Here is a 17,182-nt window from a genome sequence, read left to right on the forward strand (position 1 = left end):
GTCTATCCCAGCTGACTTTAGCCTGTTTTATGCTTGCTGTGTTCGCGAGGTCCTTTCGGCTCCTTGTGGATGAATTACGTCATTTTAGCAGCCACGCCCCCTCACACAGCCCTTCTCAAGAGGAAAACTTCCGTCTCGTGGACCTCCAAGTTTTTTTAACGATGCAGACAGAGATAAGTGGAAAACAGGTGGAAGAACAGGAGCTCCTAGCAGCAGAAGATCTGAACTACAGGCATTTACACGATTCATCACACAGAGATCACTGTGATAACCAGGTTATGAACAATTCATGTGTGAAATTAAAACTAACTGCTGAAATGCAGCTATTCGGTAAAATGCCGTGTCGTACGTGGTGTAAACAATGGGAAGGTTCTTCTACTCTAGTTTAGTACGAGAGCAGACGTGTGTCTGCGATACACTGGCCCCTGCAGTTTGGGAGCAGACGTCGCATGGAGTATAAAGCCACACATGTTCACTCGAGCGGATTTCAAAGCAACTCATTTACGCATATCATGTTCATGTGGAAAGCATAGACCAACCTTTAGAGTGAAGACAGGAGACACCCTGGACAGGTCAGCAGTCTGTCACAGGGCTACATATACAGACAAACAATCACACTCACATTCACACCTACAGAGAATTTAGAATTACCATTTAATAACAGCATATTTTTGGACTGTGAGAGGATGCCAGAGAACTCGGAGAAAACCCAGGCATGCACAGGGAGAGCATGCAAACTCCATGCAGAAAGATCCAGGGAAGGCCAGGGAACGAACCTTGGACCTTCTAACTGCAAGGCAACAGTGCTAACCACCAATACACTGTGCAACCTTAATTCTTGAACAGTGTGACTCAAAACTATCAAACTAGCTAAAAAATTACAAGGCTGAGAAGGACAGGAGTGTAGGTAGCAGTGCAGATGTGTAAAATACTGCGTTTGTGCATCCCTAAGTTGGAATTCTGAAATTTCTTCATTGCCGAGTTTTGTTTTTTTAAATCAATGCAAGTTTCATCACTTTACACTGTAAACAAGGAAAGGACTTCATCAGGGCTGCTCGGTTGTATGATTTTCGACGGATAAGTCCCAATAAGTTCACAGTGATCAATTTGTGGTAGAATCACAATCATGCAGGCAGCTGAATGAAAGTCTTATGGTCTCTCTGGAATCTTTTAGGACCAACATTGATGCTAAAATGTGAAAAAATAATGCTCCCACGAATTGCTTTATAAAACTCAAAATAAATTTTCTTTTGCATTCCTATCTGTAAATAGAATAGAATAGAATTTTCTGTTTCTGTTGTTGGACAACAAAACAAGTATGAAATGGGGACTGAAACGCAGCTGAAAAAGACGACATGTTAACCAGCTAATTAAGCAATATTTCTGTGTAATAGAAGGTCCTATTCTTAGACAATCATTCATTTTTTGTCAGCTGCCATGTGGTCGACTGTTTAGCTGTTCATGGCAGACACAGAGAGAGTCTTCTTCCTGAAAGGGGCTGAGATTTATGCTGCATTAAAAGTTACAGACACAGGACTAAAACCAGGAGTTATACAGTTGTGGTAAAATGAACAGTCTTTGCAGTATTCTGAGCTGTACCGTTTCTAATATACTTTGTCTGCCATTTACCTCTTCTTTCTTGTTTAAGGTGGACTCGTCGAGAGCAGGCGGATTTTTACCGCACAGTGTCGTCGTTCGGGGTTGTCTACGACCCGGAGAGGAAGACGTTCGACTGGTCCCAGTTCAGAGCTCTGGCCCGACTGGAGAGGAAGACAGACGAGAGTTTGGAAAGATACTTCAACTCCTTCGTCAACATGTGCAGGACGGCCTGCAAGCTTCCTCCGAGGAAGGAAGAAGGTTAGTAATCTGACCTAAACATGCCTGATAACAGAAGAGCTGAGCTACTCACTTGGGAAAACCTCGATAATTGAATTTAAATTGATTATGTGGTAAATTTTAAAGAAGAGAAAGATCAGGTTTTCTGTTTCTACATGTAGAAGCTTGTCTGCATAAGCCTTCAGTTTAACGCTAAGTTATTTAATGTTAATATTGCCAATGAGATGTTCTTTAGTAAGAAGATCCTGCTGCAGACCTTATAATTGTGAACATTAGTCGACGGCTCGGAAAATATCTACAGCTTCAGATTTCAGCAGAAGAGAAATAACTGACACTTTTCCACATCAATTTGTGCATTTTTAACATCTACAGTTTAGATGTTTAAAATCCAAAAACTAGCTTTAAAAGGAGCAGAATAAACTTAAAGCCTCATTGGAATGTTTAAAAACAGCAACAACAAGAAAAGCACTCAGAGAGCTCAGTACTCAACCAAGGCTGCTCTGTCACTGGATCATTTCCGACGGATGAAATCTTTAAAGAATTCATGGCAGAAAGCACGACAACACAGAATGTGGCCATTAAATATAGATGAACCCACAAACAAAATGATCTTGCACTGAGCACAGGCGTGTATTGTATATGTGTACGTTATGTAGAGTTACGAAATCGCGTGACCTAAATATGTAGCAGGCGGTGAGAACTGAGAGGACTCAGAAACACCTCCACAATTTAATCAATTGTTCCTTGTCATTTCCGATGGATAAGTCCCGATAAGTCCTCAGTGGTGGATTTGTAGTAGGATCACAATCATGTGATCATCAGCAGGCAGTTGGTGTAGTGTTCACTTGTTGTCGTGGTTACAGTGACATCGTGCTGCTATCTATCAATGGTACAGAAATCTTTAACAAATCCGTGGATCCAGACTGTAAGCTGCATCACTGCCAAAATCTAATCACTTGGTCCTTTGTGTCATTTCTGAGCTTCCCTGAAAATTTCATCCAAATCTGTTTTTGAGTAATGTTAAAGTACATGTCCACAGGATCCGGCAGTTTTCCCACAGTTTTTGAGTTATGTTGTTAACAGAGAGACAGCAGACAAACCAACACCGGTCATCACATAACTCTGCTGAGGCTCCGCCTCCTTGGCAGATTAATGAAACAAAACTATTCTGTCCATTAACAGTTAATTTAGATTTAAGAACTGAGTTTGGATCCAAATTCACATTTACAACACGTCAAATGTGCAAATGAATCTGATCTGTGTTCATCGACCCTACAAACGTGAGAATCTGCAGCATATGTACTGATGACTTGAGAGGAAGATGTTCAAATCTTATTTTTTGAGTGACTCTTGCATGCAAAAACATACTTTAACTCATTTATCGTCTTTTACTCTTCCCTCTTCTCTGCATCTTTCATACCTTCTCCATGCAAATCTTGACTGGCTGTCCTTCCTTTTCTTTCCGTTCTCCTTTGCTTCCCCCGCCTCCATCTCCTCTGTTTTTTCCAGGCTTGGTGGATCCCGCTGTGCTCGTGGAGCCTCTGACAGAAGAGAGAGCCGCCAGGACGTTATATCGCATCGAGCTGCTTCGCAAGATCAGAGAGCAGGTGGGCCCTTTGAACAAACTAAGCCTTGTCATGAATAGCGTAGTTCCCACCGTTGCAGCTCAAAGTTATAAATCGACTTCAAGGTTTGTCTCCAACACAAAAAATGTTTGTGTAGACTTGGAGTTATTTCTGCGATTGATTGATGCTAAAATGAACCTCGCTCGTCTCTCTTGACTTTTCCATCTGTTGCATTTTGCGTCAAAGGCGGTTTGCTTTAAAGTCTAAAGATAAGTTTGCATAAACCTGTCTAGAAATCATTTTAACCTACGCACATCTTCATATCTTGCCTCAGAGTTGAGATATTTTCACCATCATAGGTAATCATGGTTAAAATGCAAACTGGAACTGAAGCCTGACTTTTTTTGCCTCGGATTCAACAAACTTCAGGTCGAAAAGTGACCATCAGGTGATGCCCACAGCTGATTCTTAACTTTTTTATTGGAAAATGGAAACTGTCTTCAAAATATATTTGTGCTAAAAGCAAAAAAAGAAAACAAAGTAAGGGTCTGGGGTCACATTTCTCCTCACATTTTAAATAAGACATGAAGAATAAAGGGATTTTGATTAAATACCATCATTTTAAGCTTGTATCTGCATGAATTTTGTGAGTTCAAGGCTCTTTGGAAAATTTAAAAAAAAACAAGAGTTTCTTGCTCTATTAAACGATCAAATTTAGCCTCTTTTCAAAATAACATTCTTTAAATTATTTAGTTAAGTTTCCCCACCGAACAAATGAGCAGTTCAAGGACTATCAGAAAGTTGAAAATGTGATGGTTTTGCTTGTTTTTGCAGATTCTGACTCTGATAAATGGCGTCATTATGAGGGGGTTACAATTTTACAATTGTCCAGGAAAATGTATAGTACCATTTGCATGTCAAATTACAGTATTTCTTAGTAGAGTTACTATATTTACCACATTTAGCAATTTTATCCAGCTGTATTTATCCCGTGCCAATTCACAACATGTGTCGTCTCATAGCACCTCACACAGTAACCTAAAGACTTAAGAATCTTAAACAGAGAACCCAACAGATTCAACGTTTCCTTTGAGTCTTCTTTGAGCAATGCATGATGACAGTGGGAAGGAGCCAACAACCTCCTCTTTACCTGAAAGGACTATTTATGACCTAACTTAGACATTCCATATACAGGGGGTCCTCTACCTACGGCGTTTCGTTGTTTAGTTCAGAATTGGTTTCGTGGAGTTAGTTGGCGAGCAGAACGGATGAATACGTCGTCACACAGCGCTGTAAGACTACTTTGTTTACATTCACGGGTTGTGTGCCACCTTGGATTGTGCTACATTCATGAACTTTTTGTCCTTCATTATGGCTCCCAAGCGCAAGTCAGACTCTTGTGACGGCAGTGCTTCAAAGAAAAGGAAAGCCGTCTCCGTGGAAGTGAAATTGGATAGAATAAAGCACTCAGAACAGGGCGAAACACTGACGGACATCGATCAAGATGTAAAAGCAGTGAAACATTGTAGTGACCCTACACTACTGTGATGAGTGAGTGAGACTTTATCCAGTTCTCTGGTTGTTTATTGAACCTTCACACAGGATACTGTGGGCCGTAGCCAACGCCAGAATAACTACAAAAACTTGATAACTTATCTCCAGAATTAGCTTCTATCTTAGTGAGGACATCCATAGGCGTAATGCATTTCCTAGAGCCTTACCCTAACCTTAACCATCACAACTGATTCCCTAAACTTAATCCTTACCCTAACCAAACCTCAATTCATACCTGTTCTCTAAAAACAAGTCTTCACCCTCAAACGTGGTTGTTTCAAAGTGAGGACCGGCCAAAATGTCCTCACTTTGTAAAAATGTCCTCACTTTGATAGTTAAATGCAGAAAATGGTACTCACAATGTAGCAAGTACAAGAACACACACACACACACACACACACACACACACACACACACACACACACACATTGCTGCTGACTCTCAGCCAATCAGAGGTGAGCCAAATAAACATGGCACGTTCACTGACATTAGGTAAATCTCGAACTGAACAATAAACATCGAAACATCAACAACAACATCAGTCCGTTACAGTATTGTGTTATGTTCTTATAAAATGGCTCATACATGCGTGAAAGTCGTTGGTATTCATGACTTTTCCGAAGAACTGATTGATATTGTGATGCATGCAACGGTTTTGTTTACATTTTCTCTGGAGTTCTGATTTGCGGCGAAAATCAACTTACATTGATCTGTAGGAACGGAACTCCGATGTAAGTCGAGGGCCCCCTGTATAAGAAAAAAATTAAAATAAGGAAACGCTCATTACGATTTAAAGCGTTGGAGCAAGCGGAGCATAACTTGGTCTCTGAACTTGTATCCTTCCCTCAGGTTCTCCGTCACCCGTTGCTGTCGGCTCGCCTCCAGCTGTGCCGTCCGTCCCTTTACCTCCCCGTCTGGTGGGAGTCCGGCAAACACGACCGTGACCTCCTCATCGGGGCTGCACGCCACGGATTGAGCCGCACCGACTTCTACATCCTCAACGACCCCCAGCTGAGCTTCCTGGAGGCCCACAGGAACTACGTCAGAGGACACCCCGCCCACCTTCACCCTCAGGGCCATCATCACCCTCACCATCCAGGTCTGGCGACTCACTCCGGCATCTCGTCTTCGTCTTCTTCGTCATCGCATCCTCAGCTTCCTCATCCTCACTGCTGCCTGTACGATTCTGGGCTCGGCCACCACTCCCCTCAGCCTCCTGAATACCCCCACCCGTCCTCCCACCACCACCATCACCATCACCACCAGCAGCACTCGGTGCCTCCATCTGCTCCTTCTCCTTCCTCCTCATCCTCCTCCGCTCACCCTCACCTTCATCCTCCACCGCTGGATGCTCACGATTCGTCCTCGCCCAGTCTGGGAATAGTCCCTGGATCGCGTGGAGACTTCCTGGACTGTCCTCCTCTGGATGAATCTCTGGAGTTGGGAGCGTTGCAGCATGACGCCATGTCTGCGGACGCTTTACACGGAGGAAAGACGTCCAAGGATGCCCTCAATGGTTTCCCCTTTAACTCAGCAGCAGGAGGTCAAAGCATGCTCAACTCGTACGGAGTCGGAGGAGCCGACCTGGATTCAAAACTGAGGAGTGACGTTCTTGTTGGAGAGCAGGGCTCATCGGAGGAAACCGGGCTGATGGCGCCATCGGTGGAGCTGGATCAGTTACAGGTAAAGCACTGTGCTTCAGACATGTACTCTGTCGTTAAGATAAGACTTCCATCATAAATTATGTGTTGTGATGGAATATGAAACATCTGGACTGCATCAGATGTTCGTGTTGTTACTGCTCAGAAACAAGTACAGCTGCATGGACTTATTATACGTCATCACTTTATCGATACTGACTGTCTTTAAGGTTGTTCTGCTGGTCTGTAAAGTTTGAGAACATAGAATTTTGAAAGCTGGATTAAGCATGTATTAGGTATTTTTTGTTGTCACAAAGACGACAGATTATTTTTCACTCCTATTTTTTATTCTTCTTTACGAGGGTTGATCAAAAGGTTCCAAGACTGTAACTGTGAAAGTCAAACACCACACCTTATTTACACTACCGTTCAAAAGGTTGGGGTCACCCAGACAGTCTCATGTTTTCCATGAAAACTCACACTTTTATTCATGTGCTAACATAAATGCACGAAGGTTTTCTAATCATCAATGAGCCTTTCAACACCATTAGCTAACACAATGTAGCATTAGAACACAGGAGTGATGGTTGCTGGAAATGTTCCTCTGTACCCCTATGGAGATATTCCATTAAAGATCAGTCATTTCCAGCTAGAATAGTCATTTACCACATTAACAATGTCTAGACTGGATATATGAAAAATTTAATGTTGTCTTGAGTTTTTATGGTAAACGTGAAATTGTCTGGATAACCCCAAACTTTTCAGCGCTAGTGTACATGGGTTCCAGATATCCATTATTGTCCTTTCTTGATTTCCTATAATCAGTATCAGCATTGGCCAAAACAAACCCGTATTGTTCGATCCCCAATCCTGTCTTTTGACCGTTACTGCTTGTACGTGTTGCACATCCACGGCCTTCGGTCTCTGAGCTTTTTGATCAGCCCTCATAATTTCAGCTTTTCAAGTGTACTCAGGAGGATTTTTCTCTTCCTTTGATTCCACATCTTTCCCTCATCGACCACTTTGTGTGTTTTCTCCTCACATCTGTCCACATGTTTCTCCGCATCATCGTTCACTCGGCCGTGACCTCCCATCCTCCAGGCTCCGTGGGACAGCACCGACCACACCAGTCCTGCTCACCACATGTTCAACGAGTCCGACCCCATCCTGGGTCCCTCCGCCCTGGAGACCGGCTTCTTGGAGGAGGAGGACGAGGAGGCGCAGGGGGGAGACCGAGGAGGGGAGGAAGGCGGGACTCTGGAGGAGTGTTTAGGTCTCCCGCCCTCGTCCTCTCCCTCCCATCCCTCGGCTGGAGACCCCGTCGAGCCCCTGTCCTCCAGTTATATTCTCTTTAAGGTTGGTTTTACCGTCCTCCTGGCATCAGGGTAACATTAGCGCCTTAATAAGTGGCAATCATTCCAAAGTCTTTGTCATCACAGCCCCAAAGGCAACAATAATCTGAAACCCATTTGTAGTTTAATGCTTTCAGTGGGGCAGACAGTAGACAAACACAGCAAAATGATTATTTCACTCAGACATGGGTCACTTGTGAATTTTACCTTAAAATATGTCATGCTTTCTAAGATCTTTCTTTGGCTGCATGTTTTTTTTCTCCCACAGTGAAATTTCATGCTGATTTTAATCAACAATGTCTCATGAACTAGTAAAAATAAAAGCCTGATATTTTCACTGTTATTTCTCATCATGTCATTGATTCAGAATCTGCAGAATTTATTGGACAAACGGGTGAAATAATCTGTGGTTATGGATGACTCGAAATATGAAAAAAGAAATTAAGCCATGATGATAAATCCCATCTTTGAGGACACAAAACCAACTATATTAATAATGCAGGGATCGCCATATGTAGTTGAAGGTCGCAATAATACAAAACAAAACACATAGATTACTTTTTAATATGAAACAATGCCATAGTAATTGGTCACAAAAATGAAAAAGAAAGTTATTTTGTCTTTTATGTAAACTGATTGAGCGGGTATGACAACAAAAATATAGACACATACTATATTGGACATCTTCATCCAAGTAGAAATTTTATGTCTTTGAATGATTCTACAAATATATAACTGGAAAATACACTTTCCAAAGAGTTCTCTGTCTTTGCATTAAGGCAGGTTTCTAAATGCTTCATTTTTGTCAACTATCGTGCGTGTTCATAAAGCACCCACTTTAGCCATTTGTGAATTTTGTCAGTGTCACAATACTTCAACTAGTGAACATATTTCAATGATTTTGCATATTTTTTACATTTTAAGATGATAATTTTACATCTGAAATACTTATTGCACCAGACATGGTTCTCTCTCAGGGCTGCTGGAGTTACGTAATGGGGGGTGTTGTAAATTTTTACTAATGAATGAGTGAAAACACTGTCATGAACTAAAAGCTCAGTGTAAGTAGGAAGTGTATTGGCTAGAAAATTTCCCCACCGTATTAAAAAGTGTGCTATGTACGCAGTGCAGTGATTACTTTAATGTGTAATACAGAATCTGCCAGTTTATATTGTTGTTTTTAATGATAATTTCCTTAAAAATGTGTAAAACAGTGGTAGATCAAGTCATGGCAATCACAGATAGTTACAAAACAATAATCCTGAATTATTGCCCAGACCTGAGGCTGGAGTAAATTTAACACATTGGTTCTGTGTATTCAGGACATCGGTGTGAACGAGGAGCCCAGTGCAGATCAAACCGACCTGTCAGCCAGCCCTCCTCTGCCCTACGTCCCCCCACCACCCCTCTCCCTGTCCGACATCACTGCCCAGGAACCGCAGGACGGACTCGGTCACTCCGACGTCTCCGAGAGCCTCACCAACCCCGTGGAGGAAGGAGACGACCGGGAGGGAAGTGCCGGCTTTGAGTTCGACGACAAGGAGGAAGAGGAGGTGGAGGACCTGTCAGCAGAGAGCATGGAGCAGCAGAACGTGGACAAACAACCAGAGCGAAGTCTGGAAGGAGAGGAAAGCAACTCAAACCAAGGTATGTAAAATAGATTTTTACAGATGTCACAGTAAATTTGATTCACAAATATTCAGTTTGTAGTCCTCTGAACTCCGAGCAGCTTCAGTTCATTTTTCACTGCAATATAAAATCCTTCACCTCTGGAAACAGAACAAACATGACTAGAAGGAGAGAGAACTCAGACATTTCTACTGTGCAATGTCACAATGTTGTAATGCCGTTAATCCTAAAAAAGAACAAAGGAAAGTTGAATTTCTTTGACACAAAAATTGTCGAAAAACCCACATTGTCCACATGGATCATTCCGGAATTGGGGGACATTTTGGCTTCAAACGTTTGAAAAATTAACCTTCTCTTATACAATTTTCTGCTCCATATTGATCAATAATAGACAATAAACTATCAAAGGCTTGATTAGCTCAGCTTACACATCAATGGTATCATTTTTATTCCATGTTTTATTTGTTGTTTGCTAACCCTGCTCTAATCACAGTAACAGGGTTGCTAATCCATGCTAATATGAGCTTCTTCTCAGCATTAGAAGCTAAATATTTAGCTAACTGTTACTGCTGACCAAGAGGACAAACAGACTGATGGAAAACAGTCAAAAAAAAGTAAAAGGAATTATTTTGATCCTCATAATATGAGGTAGTGAGATATTCGATAAAGGCTGACAATGTTATGAAAATATGAAAAATAGAAGAAGTTTCTATCCACATTTTCACTTTGTTTTCATTTTATCCATACAAATCAGTGGAAACAACATTATTTTCTATCAGGTAAATTAAACAAACAAATGGATTGATGAAAAAACGCGTATGAACTTGCTTACGAGGTGTTCGGATGTTGCACGGAGTCATTAAAAGTTGTGCCACTGTGAAGAATACCTGAAAACTTTGGCACCTCCCAGTGATAGGATTAAAAAACTATTTAACAGGTACACAGAGAGAGAAAAGCTGCTTTACGTCTTGATGGTTTGTCCTTTCAGATGCAGGTCAAGGTTTAGGGGTCTTGGATCCACCCATGGAAGTTCCAGAGATGGACGGGATAGAACCAGAACCAAGACTGGGAGAAGAGGACTCGAGAAAAGAGGAGAGCTTTGACCAAACGGAGCACAAAGAGGATCTATCCCAAGACCCTTTTCTGGGAAAACTGGTACAGGAGGGAAGCCTGGTGTGTCCCGAGTCTATCGAAGAGACCGTGGAGGAAGTGGACGGCTTGATTTTATACCAGACGGAGAAGGAGGCAACTGTGGAAAACTCTCTTGACGCTGAAAACTTGATGGAAGACTCAACTGGGGAGTTTGTTCAAATGAAAGGAATGCCGAAAACCTCCGGAGACGGCGTTCCAATGGATCTTGCCGATCAGGTGGACGAGATCTCGGAGGGACAGGTGGACCAGGTCGCTCTGATCGATGCTCCAGCGGTACAACCGTGTGATGAAATATCAGAGAACGCCGTGAAACAAGCGGATGCCAAAACCAATGAGATGGAGCTGGAGAACATTTACTCGGAATACGCTCAGCCGTCCTGCCCTTCTGTTTCCGTTTCGTCCCCAACGGCACCATCAAAGCCTGCCAAGGCCGCCAGAGAGAGTGACTGCAAAGATGAAGTCAAAACCGAAGTCTCTGCGGATCAGTTTGAGGGTTCAGTCGAAGAGCTGAACTCGGCAGATGCCAGCAGAGAGTGTAAGAATAGAGGCCTGACGTTCTCCCTTGATCAGGACAGCAAAGACAATCTGCTCGAACAAAATGAAATCAAAATGGCCTCAACTTTGCCTGTAAACAGCGTCGACTCAAAGCCGTGTGATGTTAAATTCTCTCTTGTAGCAGACAGCGGCGGCGAGAAAAAGCCAGAGCAGCTGATCCTGGCAGCCAAAGTCGAGGAGACCAAGATGGAAACCCCCGAGGACGTCTGCCCGGACAGCTCTGAAGTCAAACATGCTAACTTTCTTTCGTACGCTGTGAAGTCAGAAGATTTGGTGACCAAAGCGGAACAGTTAGAATATCCTGTTAAAGTCGAAACCCTGGAGACCAAACCTGAAGATCTAAGCCTTCCCATGAAGCCCGAGAACTTGGACACCAAACCTGAAGTTCTCCAGTTTGTAGCCTACTCTGAAGTCAAGCCTGAGGTCAAACCGTTAGCTCTGGGCTTCGCTGCTTATCCAGACAAGCTGAAGACGGAGGCGAAGCCGGAAGGTTTGAATTTGACAGCGTTTCCGGACACTTCTGCGGTTAAGCCCGAAGCCAAGACAGAAGGTATCGGGTTCCCGACCTACCCGGACAGCTCAATGATTAAACCTGAGGCCAAACCAGAGGGCCTGGAGTTCACAGCTTTGTCCGAGGTCAAAGCTGAGACGAAGCAGGAGATGTTGGAGGCCGACAGCACGGTCCTGACGCCCAAACTGGAGCAGGCCGACGGGCTCATAGAAACCTCAGAGAACCCGGTGGTGAAAAGCCAAGTGAAGGAGGAGAGGCCGAGTACGCCAGGTGAGAAAAGACTGATTCATCCCTCGTTTAGTCGAAAGCAGGGTGTCAGACATGCTGGGACGTGGGACGACTTTGTAAAACTGTAAATTTAAAATAAATTCTAGATCATGACAAGTTTTGAGCTTAAAGTAAAGTTCTATTTTACTCATTGTGCTTTTGTCATTTTGTGTCTCATTTTTGTATTATTTTGTCTTGTTTTTGTTGTTTTTGTCCTTTTTTGTGAGATTTTTGACGTTTGTCTCATTTTCTGTTGTTTTGTTTCAGTTTTTTTTTTCATTTTGTGTTGGCCTTTTGTCTCGCTTGTGTTTTTTGTGTTTTTTTTGTCGTTTTTGTTTGGTGTCGTTTGTCATTTTGTCTCATTTTTGTTTGTTTTTTTGTCTTTTGACATTTCTCTTATGTCTTTGTTGTTTTGTTTTTTGTCAAACTTTTGTCGTTTTGATCATAAAGTAAAATATTACATCGTTCAGTTTCAGATACCTGTAAGTTACTAAATGTTGTGTTCCTTTGTAGACACTCTGTGATCTATAAGTTGTAATGTGTAAATGACAAACTGAGGCATAATGTTGAAATTGAATTTATTTTTCTTAAGAAGCTTCAGGTTGTTCATAATGTTTTGTAAAAGGATCTTTCTTTAAACGTGAACATTTTCAGAAGGTACTTTTTTGCACGAAAACAAAGGAAAAATTTACACTTGTGGTTATTTATATGTTGCTATGGTATGATTTAATTGGTCCGACCCACTTGAGATGAAAAAATTAGGCTGAATGTGGTCCCTGAACTGAAATGAGTTTGACACTCCTGGTCTAAAGAATGACAGAAAAACATGAACTCTGACCATTTTTCAAGGCAGTTTGTTGACTTTAAACCTGCTGTCCTCCTCTCTAGTGCCTGTGGTGGAAGGTTATCCGGGCAGCCCGAGGTTTGCAGCTCCTATCTCCATGTGTGAGATACCCGACAGCCTCCATGAGCCCCGGGAGCCGACCATCGCCCAGCTGCTGCAGGAAAAAGCACTCTACTCGTTCTCAGAGTGGCCAAAGGTACTGCAGCGTGTCTGTGTTTCTAGAATTTTGCACGAATGACATTTTTAACGCTAAATGTTAAACCTCCCATCAAAGCAACAAAACAGCTAAACCAGCTAAAGTGCAATATCACGAGCTAAAGGCTATTCATGTTTCTTTTTACTCCTCTGAACTCCAAGCTGTTTGTGTGCTTTTTCCTCACTGTGGTCTCATTTTTAAAGTCCTGCACGTCTGTAGAAACAGCACCTCTGTCGCTAGAAGCAGAGAGAACTAAAAAATGCCCTCTGTGCCAAAAGATGGAATATGTTTGGCTACTTATTTGAGAAACATCAACATGTATAGCATGTCTAGGTGTTACCAACAATGGAAAAAAGAGTGGCTCTGCATGTTACAGATATTTTACTGCTCATGTTTTTAGTTTGTTTCCAGATTCTTCTCTTGTCTGCTCTGTATAGACACAGCCTGCAGTTCAGTCTAGTTCTGCTGAAAAATCCATGAATTTTACATGACTGTTGGTTGCAGCTGATTCACTAATGACTCCTCGGTTATTTCTGGCAAACTTGGTGTAAATTTAATCGAAATGAGTAGTTCACTGACCGTCAGAATCTTCATAGTTTCTGGCTCCAGTTAATGGTGTGAATGTGTTGATCCAGTAAACACAGCATGATTTTCAAACCTGATTAGGAGTTCAGAGGGTTAAATGTCTTCCCAAGAGTTGTTTTTTTTCCATTTTTTATTGATTTTAAGCGAAAAATGTATTATTTTTGCCATTCACCCAGTAAGTTTTGCTTCATTACGACAAAGTCCACTGTCATTTAAAAAGACCAAAGTGATGAACTCAGCTCAGAAAGTCAGAGAGAGGTGGAAAAATAAAGTAGAGGGCAATGTAAATGAGCTGCTGTTTTAGATTCAGGAACAACTTTGTGGCACCTTGGTCCACTTCCTGTCATTTTCTCAAACTGCTTTCATTTCAAACAGGGCGTGTTACAAATGCAGAAAGTGCTGCTACGTCTGGTTCAGCAGTGATCAAGCCAGCTCGTTCTTCTGGCCGTTCTGAACCAGTCTTCTGCTCGGTTACGTCTCAGTGTCTCGTTTTAGCGTAAACAAGCTTGAACTACAGAGAGCGCACAGACGGATGACAACTCCTTTCACCCTGCAGACTGTGACAGATATAAGAGCAAGACAGCCAAAGCTGAAGGCACAATATTATGGTGCAGCAGTATCGCGTGCACCAGTACGTACTTTGTAAGGGTGGCTGTAGTACAAACTGAAAGGAAAATGACTAGTATTTCTCAGCGTGTACATTCTTCTTCCATCTTTTTGTCTCTTAGTAGAGATACCAGTGAAGGAGTTGAATCAAAATGAAACATCCTCACCCAGCGTGTTTAAAAAGGACATCAATTAAATATGACGTGTGGTGCAACTGCATCATCCGTTTGCTGTATTTTATGGGCAGATGAAGGGAAAAGTGTTCATGATAACTTACAATATATTTTTATTTATAATTAATTAGATGCTTTGTAATTCATTAATTTGTAATTAATCACATTTTTGTCAAAGCAATATTTGTCACAGTAAGCAAAATTTTTCAATTCAAACTAACTTTGGTTGGCGACTGAATCGATGAATAGACATATAAACGACCGTTCAAAAGTTTGAGGTCATCCAGACAATTTCATGTTTCCCATAAAAACTCTCACTTTTATCCATGTGCTAACATAATTACACAAGGGTTTTCTAATCATCAGATAGCCTTTCAACACCATTAGCTAACACAATGTAGCATTAGAACACAGGAGTGATGGTTGCTGGAAACGTTCCTCTGTACCCCTATGGAGATATTCCATTAAAAATCAGCCGTTTCCAGCGAGAATACTCATTTACCACATCAACAATGTCTAGACTGGATTTATGATTAATTTAATGTTATCTTCATTGAAAAAAAGCTGCTTTTCTTTCAAAAATAAGGACATTTCTAAGTGACTCTAAAATTGTTTATTTTATTTCTATTTATCTGCATTTTTCATCTGTCTGCTACAGTCACAGATTACTGCAAATTCAAAGTGAATTATAGCGATTATGTTCAACATTGTAAGACTTTCTGTAAACTCAAGCACCGTCAATGTCTTGAGAACATATTATTTCAAGTAAATTCCAGGCAACCCTGACCCCTGAAAATGGTAAACAACACATCTTTGACAAAGTAAACGGACCCTTCTACCCTTGAAAATGGTAACAAAGCTAAAACTGTTGAATTTCTATTTATTTTATTTATTCATTTATTCAATCAGGGACCATGCAATTATCATAGGGCACATGGAACCGATGCATCACATATAGAGTGTGTAGCATGGAGCTAATTTACAACTTCTGTCCCAGGTTGGGCTTTTAAGTAAAAGTGGTCAAAGGACCAACAGCACCAATAAAAACAGCACAGACAACATTAAAAACCTATAAGCACACACAAACACACAATGACACAATCCACAGTCAGTCAGACCTTATAGATTTCATAGGTGGGTACATTCTTGGGTTTTTTTTAAATCTGCTCTCCTATTAATGTCATTTGGTAATGTGTGCCATTTGGATAAACATTTTAGTGCTTTATATCAGCAAACCCATCGGCCTCTCACTACTTTTACGGATATTTCTTCTCTTTAAGCCTTTTACTGAACTCAAGGCTGTCCTTTACTTTTGAAATATGTTTCCAGGACCGTTGTGGCTAACGTTAGCTCTGGTGTTTGTGGAGATAAGAAAAGTCTTTGTCGTACAATTTGCACACAGCCACGCTACTATCCAAGCTGCCATCGGGACGTTTGAAGTAAAAACAAGAGAATCATCATATTTTCAACCCTTCGCTGGTGTGTTTCCCCCCCTGCAGGACAGAGTGATCATCAGCCGCCTCGACAGCATCTGCCACGCCATCCTGAAGGGGAAGTGGCCTTCGTCTAGCGAGCAGTACGACTCTCCCGCCTCGCTGGCCGCTAACTCGTGCCTGGCCAACAGCTTAGCCCAGCACCACCAGCAGCGAGCCAGTTTCCTCCCCACCACGGCCTCCAGCTCCGTCCCCGGCCAGGCCAGGGTCCAGCAGACGGGTCCAGGACTGGGCTTCTCCATCCCACCGCCTCTCACCAGACTACCTAAGGTGAGAAGCTTCCTTTGACTTGACGAGTGAATGAGTTATCTCCCTCTGTTACACATATCACCTGTCTACATTTATCTCTCTCTCATATCATGGTTCATACAAGTGGTGTCCAGTTAGCTTATAGTCTCATTATTAAGTCAGATTTCTCTATTATTTATATTTCCAGCTCTCTCATGGTAGTTGAACTTGCCACGACTTTTGTTTTTGTCAGAAAAAAATAAAAAAATAAAAAAATTGTGAACTTTTCAGCTTTCTGACAGTTCTCCAACTTATCATGTGTGGTTTTCAGTTTTATGTGAAAAAATATTCAAATCTAAGCTTTAATTCATGATATTTTGTTAAAAATGCTTCAGTCCATGAGGCTCATTTGAAAATTTGGCATAAAAACAACAATTTTTACCAACCACATTCTATAAAAAAACAAAACCATCATCAGATATTCAACTTTGACAGTCCCTGAACTAACCATGTTCGACTTTCACTGCTGTCAGAAACATAACTCCAATCTAAACTTAGAATAATCGTTCCATTTTTAAAAACTGGCTAGAAAAAAAAGACATTTTTACAAACAAATTCTGTAAAATATCAAGAGAATGATAAGATTTTCATCTTAGTCCTTGAACATAGTCCTTGAACTAACCATGTGTGCCGTGGTGTTCTGTCAGGAACCCAGATCTAAGCTTTAAATGCCTCATTCATAAAATTAGGAAAAAATATGCCATTTTCAGTATCAACATTCTGCAAGAAACAAAAAATTCTGCCCTGTTTTGTGCAACTGTGAAGCCAGTAGTGACTCAGCTATGAGCAACGGTGACGCGGCAAAAATTCAGGGAGTTTTCAGCTGAACTGCAGGCAGAGAGGAGACGATGATGGGAATGAATTAAAAATGCAAAGAGTTAAATAATTATAGTTTTAGTTGCTGAAAACCTTCAGTATTGGTATCAGATTTGGGCA

General features: G+C 41.6%; 1 protein-coding gene across 5 annotated transcripts in view; it reads left to right on the forward strand.

Moving 5' to 3' along the window:
- The window catches only part of chd6 (chromodomain helicase DNA binding protein 6), a 165,950-nt gene that overhangs the window by 135,752 nt on the left and 13,016 nt on the right, over positions 1–17,182 (forward strand). For all 5 annotated transcript variants that reach the window (XM_051948134.1, XM_051948133.1, XM_022204996.2 and 2 more), the window contains exons 33-40: positions 1,649–1,857; positions 3,346–3,443; positions 5,805–6,638; positions 7,697–7,951; positions 9,270–9,594; positions 10,565–12,064; positions 12,950–13,101; positions 15,965–16,228. In XM_051948134.1, the coding sequence (XP_051804094.1) occupies positions 1,649–1,857; positions 3,346–3,443; positions 5,805–6,638; positions 7,697–7,951; positions 9,270–9,594; positions 10,565–12,064; positions 12,950–13,101; positions 15,965–16,228 (3,637 nt within the window). The remainder of the gene's footprint in view (positions 1–1,648; positions 1,858–3,345; positions 3,444–5,804; positions 6,639–7,696; positions 7,952–9,269; positions 9,595–10,564; positions 12,065–12,949; positions 13,102–15,964; positions 16,229–17,182) is intronic.

This window comes from Acanthochromis polyacanthus, chromosome 5, assembly GCF_021347895.1.
Source record: "Acanthochromis polyacanthus isolate Apoly-LR-REF ecotype Palm Island chromosome 5, KAUST_Apoly_ChrSc, whole genome shotgun sequence".
Lineage (NCBI taxonomy): Eukaryota > Metazoa > Chordata > Actinopteri > Pomacentridae > Acanthochromis > Acanthochromis polyacanthus.